At 32.5% G+C, this 13,075-nt stretch overlaps 1 protein-coding gene across 1 annotated transcript; it reads right to left on the reverse strand.

The window, feature by feature from the left end:
• Positions 1–4,367: 4,367 nt before the first annotated feature.
• LOC114543586 lies at positions 4,368–5,003 on the reverse strand. Its single transcript, XM_028562510.1, has 2 exons — positions 4,883–5,003; positions 4,368–4,828 (listed from the first exon to the last, which is right to left on the reverse strand). Exons 1-2 carry the CDS (start codon positions 5,001–5,003, stop codon positions 4,368–4,370), a joined length of 582 nt encoding a protein of 193 aa, XP_028418311.1.
• Positions 5,004–13,075: the final 8,072 nt, after the last annotated feature.

The following is a 13,075-nucleotide window of genomic DNA, read 5'->3' on the forward strand; positions in this document are numbered from 1 at the left end:
ATCAAAATGATGATAATGGTTGCCATGGCAACCATCAATTCTCATGAATAATATGCTAAATATGATCAAGATAATCTTAATGAAAATTATGGTTGCCATGGTAACCATCATTTATCATGAATAATATGCTAAATATAATCAAGATCAACATAAAAATCATCATGGTTGAAATTGCAACCATAATTTATTATAGTTGATATTTTTATTTTGATCATTATCATCAAAATGATGATTATTGTTGCCATGGCAACCATCATTTATCATGAATAATATGCTAAATATGATCAAAATCATCATAATGAAAGTTATGGTTGCCATGGTTACCATCATTTATCATGAATAATATGCGAAATATGATCGAGATCATCATAATAAAAATTATGGTTGCCATGGTAACCATCATTTATCATGAATAATATGCTAAATATGATCAAGATCATCATAAAAATCATCAACGTTGAAATTGCAACCATAATTTATTATGGTCTATATGTTAATTTTGATCATTATCATCAAAATGATGATAATGGTTGCCATAGCAACCATCATTTATCATGAATAATATGCTAAATATGATCAAGATCATCATAATGAAAATTATGGTGGCCATGGTAACCATAATTTATCATGAAAAAATGCTAAATATGATCAAGATCATCATAAAGATAATCATCGTTGAAATTCCAACCATAATTTATTATGATTGATACGTTAATTTTGATAATTATCATCAAAATGATGATAATGGTTGTCATGGAACCATCATTTATCATGAAAAATATGCTAAATATGAACCAGTTCATCATAATAAAAATTATGGTTGCCATGGTAACCATCATTTATCATGAATAATATGCTAAATATGATCAAGATCATCATAAAGATCATCAAGGTTGAAATTGCAACCATAAATTATTATGGTTGATATGTTAATTTTGAACATTATCATCAAAATGATGATAATGGTTGCCATAGCAACCATCAATTATCATGAATAATATGCTAAATATGATCAAGATCATCATAATTAAAATTATGGTGGCTATAGTAACCATAATTTATCAGGAATAATATGCTAAATATGATAAAGATCATCAGAAAGATAATCATGGTTGAAATTGCAACCATAATTTATTATGATTGATATGTTAATATTGATCATTATCATCAAAATGATGATAATGGTTTCCATGGCAACCATCATTTATCATGAATAATATGCTAAATATGATCAAGATCACCATAATAAAAATTATGGTTGCCATGGTAACCATCATTTATTATGAATAATATGCTTAATATGATCAAGATCATCATAAAGATCATCATGGTTGAAATTGCAACCATAAATTATTATGGTTGATATGTTAATTTTGATTATTATCATCAAAATGATGATAATGGTTGGCATGGCAACCATCATTTATCATGAATAATATGCTAAATATGATCAAGATCGTCATAAAGATCATCACGGTTGAAATTGCTACCATAATATATTATGATTTATAGGTTAATTTTGATCTTTATCATCAAAATGATGATAATGGTTGCCATAGCAACCATCATTTATCATGAAAAATATGCTAAATATGATCAAGATAATCCTAAAGAAAAGTATGGTTGCCATGGTAACCATCATTTATCATGAATAATATGCTAAATATGATCAAGATCATCCTATTGAAAATTATGGTTGCATGGTAACCATCATTTATCATGAATAATATGCTCAATATGATCAAGATCATCATAATGAAAATTATGGTTGCCATGGTAACCATCATTTATCATGAATAATATGCTAAATATGATCAAGATCATCCTAAAGATCATCATGGTTGAAATTGCAACCATAATTTATTATGTTTGATCTGTTAATTTTGATCATTATCATCAAAATGATGATAATGGTTGCCATGGCAACCATCATTTATTATGAATAATATGCTAAATATGATCAAGATCATCATATTGAAAATTATAGTTGCCATGGTAACCATCACTTATCATGAATAATATGCTCAATATGATCGAGATCATCATAATGAAAATTATGGTTGCCATGGTAACCATCATTTATCATGAAAAATATGCTAAATATGATCAAGATTATCATAAAGATCATCATGGTTGAAATTGCTACCATAATTTATTATGATGATATGTTAATTTTGATCCTTATCATCAAAATTATGATAATGGTTGCCCTGGCAACCATCATATATCATGAATAATATGCTAAATATTATCAAGATCATCATATTGAAATTTATGGTTGCCATGGTAACCATCATTTATCATGAATAATATGCTAAATATGATCAAGATCATCATAAAGATCATCATAGTTGAAAATGCAACCATAATTTATTATGATTGATATGTTAATTTTTATCATTATCATCAAAATGATGATAATGGTTGCCATAGCAACCATCATTTATAATGAATAATATGCTAAATATGATCAAGATCATCCTAATGAAAATTATGGTTGCCATGGTAACCATCATTTATCATGAATAATATGCTAAATATGATCAAGATAATCATAAAGATCATCATGGTTGAAATTGCAACCATAATTCATTATGGTTGATATGTTAATTTTGATCATTATCATCAAAATGATGATAATGGTTGCCATTGCAACCATCATTTATCATGAATAATATACTAAATATGATCAAGATCATCATAATGAAAATTATGGTTGCTATGGTAACCATCATTTATCATGAATAATATACTAAATATGATCAAGATCATCATAATGAAAATTATGGTTGCTATGGTAACCATCATTTATCATGAATAATATGCTAAATATGATCAAGATCATCATAATGAAAATTATAATTGCCATGGTTACCATCATTTATCATGAATAATATGCTAAATAAGATCAAGATCATCATAAATATCATCATGGTTGAAATTGGATAATGAATAATGGTTGAATAATGATAATGAATAATGAAAAATAATGAATTATGGTTGATATGTTAATTTTGATCATTATCATCAAAATGATGATAATGGTTGCCATTGCAACCATCATTTATCATGAATAATATACTAAATATGATCAAGATCATCATAAATTTAAGTAAAAAATGGAATATGTTTACTATATTTACAACATGTTGCTATAAAATTCTATTAAATTTAAAATTACTGTAAAATGTTCCGCTACGATAAAGTATTAATACTAAAACTATACTAATATGCTTAAAGTTTTGATTTTTTCGCATAATTTGGAATAAAAGAGTTCAATAACCTATTCGTATTAATAATGGGAAGATTAAATCTTCTCAGTTCTCTAAAATTATGTGTTGGTAAATTTTCTTTAGGTAGTAAATGGTGTAATTTATGATCATCTTTTGTTTCGATGGACGAGAATAGCTTTTGTGATAACTTTTCTCTTCTGTCCTTCAGTGTTAATAATTTTGCTTCCTTCAATGCGACTTTTGGACTTGATTCCGGGTAGATTATCCGCAAAGCTCGATTTTGTACACGTTCCATATTAAGCGACAAATAATCAGGAAGGCCTGAGTTGAAAACTTGGCAGCCGTATTCTAAGATGGATCTAATGCATGTACAGTAGAATTGAATCAAGGAATAATGATCTACACCTGCACGTTTTAACTGCCTTAATAAGTATAGTCGTTTTGATGCTTTTAATACAATATTTTCGATATGACTGTTCCATTTTAGGTCTTCCGTGATGGTCATACCCAGAAGTTTAGCTGATTTAACAGGTTCAAAGCGTTTGCCATTGTAATTGTAATTGTAATTGTAATTAAAAAGATCCTTAGTTAGCTAGTGCTAGTTTACACAAGGTCTTATCTATAGTAATATAATAAATACAAATAATAAATTATATTATCTATATAAAAACAATTTTAACATTCTACTAAATTATTATAATATAAAATTAAATGAACCAACTAATCTGCTCAAGGAGAGAGGACTTAAATTTTTTTGTAGAACCAATATCCTTAATCCTCTTGTTCAAACTGTTCCAAATCTCAATGGCTCTATATATAAATGTTCTAGCTAAGAATGTTTTCTTCTTACAGACGGGTTTCTCAAGCAACATATTATCTACTTTACACCTTGATGAGAATCTTGTAGAGTAGTCATGTAAAATATGAAAATAATGTAACTGATTGTAAATAGATAAAGGTTGGCCACTATACAGTGATTTGTGTAGAATAGTTGCAGTTCTAAGATAAATCCTTTGCCTCACAGTTAACCAATTCAATTTTTGATGTAGCATTTAGAATCAAACCATCATCAGTAGAGGGTCTTCTAGTAAAGTCAATTCGGAGCTCTTTACACTTTATCGGATTTAACTGAAATTAATTTTCATTGGACCATTTAGCAACTTGGTCTATTGTATCTTGTAATCTACTTTCCATGTTCCTTAAGATGACTTCAGAAATGGTCGTGTCGTCTGCAAATTTCCATATACTATTTTTGGGGGAACCATTGATACGTAGATCGTTAATCATGGCTAAGAACAGCCATGGACCAATCCTGGTTCCTTGTGGGACGCCCGCTGGAACTTGTAGGAAGTCGGATACACCTTCGGTTGATATCTTTACTCGCTGTAATCTATTTCGTAGAAAGTCCGTAATCCAATTTACGATTGTGGGTTTTAAACCATAACTGAGTAATTTTGCAATTAGCAAATTATGATCAACCAAGTCGAAGGCTTTCCTGTACTCGAGTAAAGCTACTCTTATCGCTGAGCCTGTGCCATCGGTTTCAGTTAGCCATTTGTGTAACATTGAGATAAGAGCAAACGTTGTACATGAGCCTGGTACAAAACCAAATTGTGATGGATCCAAGATCTAAGCAAAGTCGGCCTCACCTCTGTCAATGATGAATTTTTCTGCCACTTTTGATAAGGTTGACGTCAGAGAAATTGGCCTTAGATCTTTATTAAAGTCCGTGATCTTTGATTGTTTAGGGATGGGGGGAACGTCAGCCATCTTCCATGCTTGTGGGACTTTGCACGTTTGGAATGAGCAGTTGATAATATCAGCAACGGCAGGTGCTAATATATCGGCGTATGTCTTCAGTACCCAGTTTGGTAACTTGTCCGGGACCATTCGCTTTTGTGGCGCTTAATTCACGTAAAGTTTTTGCGACCACATTTCGGTAACTTGTATTGGTTCGTCATCGTCTTCCTTCAAGACACATACGTCATTAGTTAGCGGATCGTAGTCTGCCATAACACTGATAAAGGCTTCATTGATCTTATTTGCTAGTTCGTAATCGTTGCACTTTAAGTTCAGTCAAGCTTGATCGAAAATCTGGGTTATGCTTTTCCGAAGAGCCACATAACAGTTTGATTTCGTGCCACCATCTGTGCGGTTTAATTTCCTTTAGACCACGGACTTTAGATAGATAATAACTTTTTCGGCATCGCTTCCTTTCAGTTACTTTATTCCTTAAATGCCTGAATAAACCATCCTTTCCTCGTGAGAACGCCTTTTGCCTTTGAATAATGAGCTGTTTAAGTTGGTTAGTCATCCATGGACGATCAGACACATGAACTTTTATCGAACGTTCCGGCATCAGGATATCTAATCCACAATGGATAAGATCGGTAAAAATTTTAATTTCTCATCAACAGTCGGGGCGGTTGATAGCACGTCTTCCCAAGCTATGTTTGACAGAAATCTCCCAAGACTTCCAACTTTACTTGGTCTTCTATCCCGTACTTTGATTAATCTTTTATGGCACCCGGTTTTTTGTCGCCTTGTTGGAAATATTAAGATAGTTATGTGATCGGATAAGCCAAATGGAGGGCTAGGAATAGGATAAGTGTAGAATTTATGTAAGTTAGTAAACACTTGATCCAGGGTATTTGCACCTCTTGTGGGAAAGGTCACCATGTGTTTAAGCTGGAAGCACCTGGCAGTTGATTTAAACTCTAGTTGGTTGAAGTCTCCAGCCAAAATGATCGCACTATTAGTGTGTATGGTTTCAACGCGTTCTAACGAGTTTTTTAGATGATCCAGCATTGCTTTATTATCCGAATTGGGTGGATGGTAAATAACCGCTACAACTATATTATGGAATCCACGGGGCAGCCTTTCTGGACGAAGTAGTAGCTATAGTATTTCGTATTCGTCCGCTTGGAGATCTAACAGAATTTTACTTTCAATAGAGTCTTTAATGTACGCACAAACTCCCCCATGTGAACTGTTAATGCGGTCACGTCGAAATAATTGGTATCCGTTTATTTTAATTGACTGGACTGGTATCGATTCTTTAAGCCAAGTCTTTGTAAAAAAGGCTATATCAGGGTTTTCCAGGCTAATCGTATAGGCTATTTCGTCAATCTTTGGTACAATTGACATCGTATTGGACAGTAGGAGAGATGGAACGAACTGAAGATTGCTGCAAGGTGCTGACTTTTGGACAAACTTATTCATATTAGATCTATTAATATTGTTAACGTCCGTCAAAGCATCATGCTTTACAATATTTACGTACTTAAGGTTATGAATAATATGCTAAATTTGATCAAGATCATCATAAAGATCATCATGGTTGAAATTACTACCATAATTTACTATGATTGATGTGTTAATTTTGATCATTATCATCAAAATAATGATAATGGTTGCCATTGCAACCATCATTTATCATGAATAATATGCTAAATATGATCAAGATCATAATATTAAAAATTATGGTTGCCATGGTAACCATCATTTATCATGAATAATATGCTAAATATGATCAAGATCATCATAAAGATCATCATACTTGAAATTTTAACCATAATTTATTATGGTTGATATGTTAATTTTGATCATTATCATCAAAATGATGATAATGGTTGCCATAGCAACCATCATTTATCATGAATAATATGCTAAATATGATCAAGATCATCATAAAGATCATCATGGTTGAAATTGCTATAATAATTTATTATGATTGATATGTTAATTTTGATCATTATCATCAAAATGATGATAATGGTTGCCATGGCAACCATCATTCATCATGAATAATATGCTAAATATGATCAAGATCATCATAATAAAAATTTTGGTTGCCATGGTAACCATCATTTATCATGAATAATATTATTAATATGATCAATATCATCATAAAGATCATCATGGTTGAAATTGCAACCGTAATTTATTATGCTTGATATGTTAATTTTGATCATTATGGTTGATATGGCAACCATCATTTATCATGAATAATATCATCAAAATGATGATAATGGTTGCCATAACAACCATCATTTATCATGAATAATATACTAAATATGATCAAGATCATCAAAAATCATCATAGTTGAAATTACTACCAAAATTTATTATGATTGATATGTTAATTTTGATCATTATCATCAAAATGATGATAATGGTTGCCATGGCAACCATCATTTATCATGAATGATATGCTAAATATAATCAAGATCATCATAATGAAAATTATGGTTGCCATGGTAACCATCATTTATCATGAATAATATGCTAAATATAATCAAGATCATCATAAAGATCATCATAGTTGAAATTGCAAACATAATTTATTATGATTGATAGGTTAATTTTGATAATTATCATCAAAATGCTGATAATGGTTGCCATGGAACCATCATTTATCATGAATAATATGCTTAATATGATCAAGATCATCATATTGAAAATTATGGTTGCCATGGCAACCATCATTTATCATGAATAATATGCTAAATATGATCAAGATAATCATAAAGATCATCAAGGTTAAAATTGCTACCATAATTTTTTATGATTGATATGTTAATTTTGATCATTATCATCAAAATGATGATAATGGTTGCCATAACAACCATCATTTATCATGAAAAATATGCTAAATATGATCAAGAACATCCTAATAAAAATTATCGTTACCATGGTAACCAATATTCATCATGAATAATATGCTAAATATGATCAAGATCATCATAAAGATCATCATGGTTGAAATTGCAACCATAATTTATTATGGTTGATATGTTAATTTTGATCATTATCATCAAAATGATGATAATGGTTGCCATGGCAACCATCATATATCATGAATAATATGCTAAATATGATCAAGATCATCATAATGAAAATTATAGTTGCCATGGTAACCATCACTTATCATGAATAATATGCTCAATATGATCAAGATCATCATAATGAAAATTATGGTTGCCATGGTAACCATCATTTATCATGAAAAATATGCTAAATATGATCAAGATTATCATAAAGATCATCATGGTTGAAATTGCTACCATAATTTATTATGATGATATGTTAATTTTGATCCTTGTCATCAAAATTATGATAATGGTTGCCCTGGCAACCATCATATATCATGAATAATATGCTAAATATTATCAAGATCATCATATTGAAATTTATGGTTGCCATGGTAACCATCATTTATCATGAATAATATGCTAAATATGATCAAGATCATCATAAAGATCATCATAGTTGAAAATGCAACCATAATTTATTATGATTGATATGTTAATTTTTATCATTATCATCAAAATGATGATAATGGTTGCCATAGCAACCATCATTTATAATGAATAATATGCTAAATATGATCAAGATCATCCTAATGAAAATTATGGTTGCCATGGTAACCATCATTTATCATGAATAATATGCTAAATATGATCAAGATAATCATAAAGATCATCATGGTTGAAATTGCAACCATAATTCATTATGGTTGATATGTTAATTTTGATCATTATCATCAAAATGATGATAATGGTTGCCATTGCAACCATCATTTATCATGAATAATATACTAAATTGATCAAGATCATCATAATGAAAATTATGGTTGCTATGGTAACCATCATTTATCATGAATAATATACTAAATATGATCAAGATCATCATAATGAAAATTATGGTTGCTATGGTAACCTCATTTATCATGAATATATGCTAAATATGATCAAGATCATCATAATGAAAATTATAATTGCCATGGTTACCATCATTTATCATGAATAATATGCTAAATAAGATCAAGATCATCATAATATCATCATGGTTGAAATTGGATAATGAATAATGGTTGAATAATGATAATGAATAATGAAAAATAATGAATTATGGTTGATATGTTAATTTTGATCATTATCATCAAAATGATGATAATGGTTGCCATTGCAACCATCATTTATCATGAATAATATACTAAATATGATCAAGATCATCATAAATTTAAGTAAAAAATGGAATATGTTTACTATATTTACAACATGTTGCTATAAAATTCTATTAAATTTAAAATTACTGTAAAATGTTCCGCTACGATAAAGTATTAATACTAAAACTATACTAATATGCTTAAAGTTTTGATTTTTTCGCATAATTTGGAATAAAAGAGTTCAATAACCTATTCGTATTAATAATGGGAAGATTAAATCTTCTCAGTTCTCTAAAATTAAGTGTTGGTAAATTTTCTTTAGGTAGTAAATGGTGTAATTTATGATCATCTTTTGTTTCGATGGACGAGAATAGCTTTTGTGATAACTTTTCTCTTCTGTCCTTCAGTGTTAATAATTTTGCTTCCTTCAATGCGACTTTTGGACTTGATTCCGGGTAGATTATCCGCAAAGCTCGATTTTGTACACGTTCCATATTAAGCGACAAATAATCAGGAAGGCCTGAGTGAAAACTTGGCAGCCGTATTCTAAGATGGATCTAATGCATGTACAGTAGAATTGAATCAAGGAATAATGATCTACACCTGCACGTTTTAACTGCCTTAATAAGTATAGTCGTTTTGATGCTTTTAATACAATATTTTCGATATGACTGTTCCATTTTAGGTCTTCCGTGATGGTCATACCCAGTAGTTTAGCTGATTTAACAGGTTCAAAGCGTTTGCCATTTAGAATCAAACCATCATCAGTAGAGGGTCTTCTAGTAAAGTCAATTCGGAGCTCTTTACACTTTATCGGATTTAACTGAAATTTATTTTCATTGGACCATTTAGCAACTTGGTCTATTGTATCTTGTAATCTACTTTCCATGTTCCTTAAGATGACTTCAGAAATGGTCGTGTCGTCTGCAAATTTCCATATACTATTTGTGGGGGAACCATTGATACGTAGATCGTTAATCATGGCTAAGAACAGCCATGGACCAATCCTGGTTCCTTGTGGGACGCCCGCTGGAACTTGTAGGAAGTCGGATACACCTTCGGTTGATATCTTTACTCGCTGTAATCTATTTCGTAGAAAGTCCGTAATCCAATTTACGATTGTGGGTTTTAAACCATAACTGAGTAATTTTGCAATTAGCAAATTATGATCAACCAAGTCGAAGGCTTTCCTGTATCGAGTAAAGCTACTCTTATCGCTGAGCCTGTGCCATCGGTTTCAGTTAGCCATTTGTGTAACATTGAGATAAGAGCAAACGTTGTACATGAGCCTGGTACAAAACCAAATTGTGATGGATCCAAAGATCTAAGCAAAGTCGGCCTCAGACCTCTGTCAATGATGAATTTTTCTGCCACTTTTGATAAGGTTGACGTCAGAGAAATTGGCCTTAGATTAAAGTCCGTGATCTTTGTGTTTATGGGGGGAACGTCAGCCATCTTCCATGCTTGTGGGACTTTGCACGTTTGGAATGAGCAGTTGATAATATCAGCAACGGCAGGTGCTAATATATCGGCGTATGTCTTCAGTACCCAGTTTGGTAACTTGTGGCCATTCGCTTTTGTGGCGCTTAATTCACGTAAAGTTTTTGCGACCATTTCGGTAACTTGTATTGGTTCGTCATCGTCTTCCTTCAAGACACATACGTCATTAGTTAGCGGATCGTAGTCTGCCATAACACTGATAAAGGTGCTTATTCGTTATCGTTCTTTAAGTTCATAGTCAAGCTTGATCGAAAATCTGGGTTATGCTTTTCCGAAGAGCCACATAACAGTTTGATTTCGTGCCACCATCTGTGCGGTTTAATTTCCTTTAGACCACGGACTTTAGATAGATAATAACTTTTTCGGCATCGCTTCCTTTCAGTTTACTTTATTCCTTAAATGCCTGAATAAACCATCCTTTCCTCGTGAGAACGCCTTTTGCCTTTGAATAATGAGCTGTTTAAGTCATCCATGGACGATCAGACACATGAACTTTTATCGAACGTTCCGGCATCAGGATATCTAATCCACAATGGATAAGATCGGTAAAAATTTTTAATTTCTCATCAACAGTCGGGGCGGTTGATAGCACGTCTTCCCAAGCTATGTTTCTCCCAAGACTTCCAACTTTACTTGGTCTATTACTTCTTTTATGGCACCCGGTTTTTGTCGCCTTGTTGGAAATATTAAGATAGTTATGTGATCGGATAAGCCAAATGGAGGGCTAGGAATAGGATCAGTGTAGAATTTATGTAAGTTAGTAAACACTTGATCCAGGGTATTTGCACCTCTTGTAGGAAAGGTCACCATGTGTTTAAGCTGGAAGCACCTGGCAGTTGATTTAAACTCTAGTTGATTGAAGTCTCCAGCCAAAATGATCGCACTATTAGTGTGTATGGTTTCAACGCGTTCTAACGAGTTTTTTAGATGATCCAGCATTGCTTTATTATCCGAATTGGGTGGATGGTAAATAACCGCTACAACTATATTATGGAATCCACGGGGCAGCCTTTCTGGACGAAGTAGTAGCCATAGTATTTCGTATTCGTCCGCTTGGAGATCTAACAGAATTTTACTTTCAATAGAGTCTAATGTACGCACAAACTCCCCCATGTGAACTGTTAATGCGGTCACGTCGAAATAATTGGTATCCGTTTATTTTAATTGACTGGTCTGGTATCGATTCTTTAAGCCAAGTCTCTGTAAAAAAGGCTATATCAGGGTTTTCCAGGCTAATCGTATAGGCTATTTCGTCAATCTTTGGTTTGGTATTGGACAGTAGGAGAGATGGAACGAACTGAAGATTGTTGCAAGGTGCTGACTTTTGGACAGACTTATTCATATTAGATCTATTAGTATTGTTAACATCCGTCAAAGCATCATGCTTTGCAATATTCACGTATTTAAGGTTGCGATGCATGTTCCGCGCATTTTGCCTAGATCTATGGCCATGAGCGCGAGAAGATATTCTGACTTGAATTGTGTGAGCCATTACACGTACGTTGATAAAATTCCCTTATGGGTTAAATTTATTTCATGCTTCGCAAGATGCTCCTTCTTTGGGCGCCAAGGCTTACAAGTAACAAATTTTGGCCAGAAATTATCTTCTTGCACGAGTGAACTAGCAGCCAGAGGGACATGGATCTTCGATGAAAGGGTTCCACTGCGCCGACTAGGGAAAATGGAGATATATGTTGGGACTATTTTTTCTTCTTTAGGTAAGATAAAATCTGATTTTCATTCACGTCTTGGCGATGCCAGATAGAAAAAATTTTTTTTATTTTCTTCGCTTTCGCTCTACTCCGATAAAACCATCGGACTCGCTAGAAGGCACCTTGTTTCTGCTTGGTGATTTCTGCAGGTTTACCTTAGGTTTATTACTCGTATCAATTGCATGAGATGACTTTACAGTGTTTGCGTAAGTTAATTTACATTCTTGCGGTGAAGTCAGCTCAGCACTTGTTGTATCATTATTAGGTTTTAACTGTTCGTTCTCGCTTAATTTCACGACAACAAGGCTATCATTAGTATGTTCGCATGCATCATCAATAACAATGGGTTCTTGATTAATGAGATCGTTAACAGATTCCGGCCCTTGATCATATTAGGATTTGCGAATCGTTCAAGACAAAAGGCTTCACAATTGTTGCATCATTAATGTTATCTTGATTAACATATTCGGATTGTTCGCTCGCTTCATTCGGAGGCGCTGCCGAGTTTAAATCGTCTTGGCCACCTTTATCTTTATCCATAAAGCTCTGGAAATGCGAAATCACCGATGTTATGTGAGAAATCGTCCCCGATAAAGCCCGAATCGCTTCCGAGTTTACCAACTGGCCTTGTTGAAGGTCATCTAGAATTACATTGACTGTAGACGATTGCATGCCCGACT

The sequence above is a fragment of the Dendronephthya gigantea genome, unplaced genomic scaffold, assembly GCF_004324835.1.
Source record: "Dendronephthya gigantea isolate DGI-Jeju-01 unplaced genomic scaffold, DenGig_1.0 000490F, whole genome shotgun sequence".
NCBI lineage: Eukaryota > Metazoa > Cnidaria > Anthozoa > Malacalcyonacea > Nephtheidae > Dendronephthya > Dendronephthya gigantea.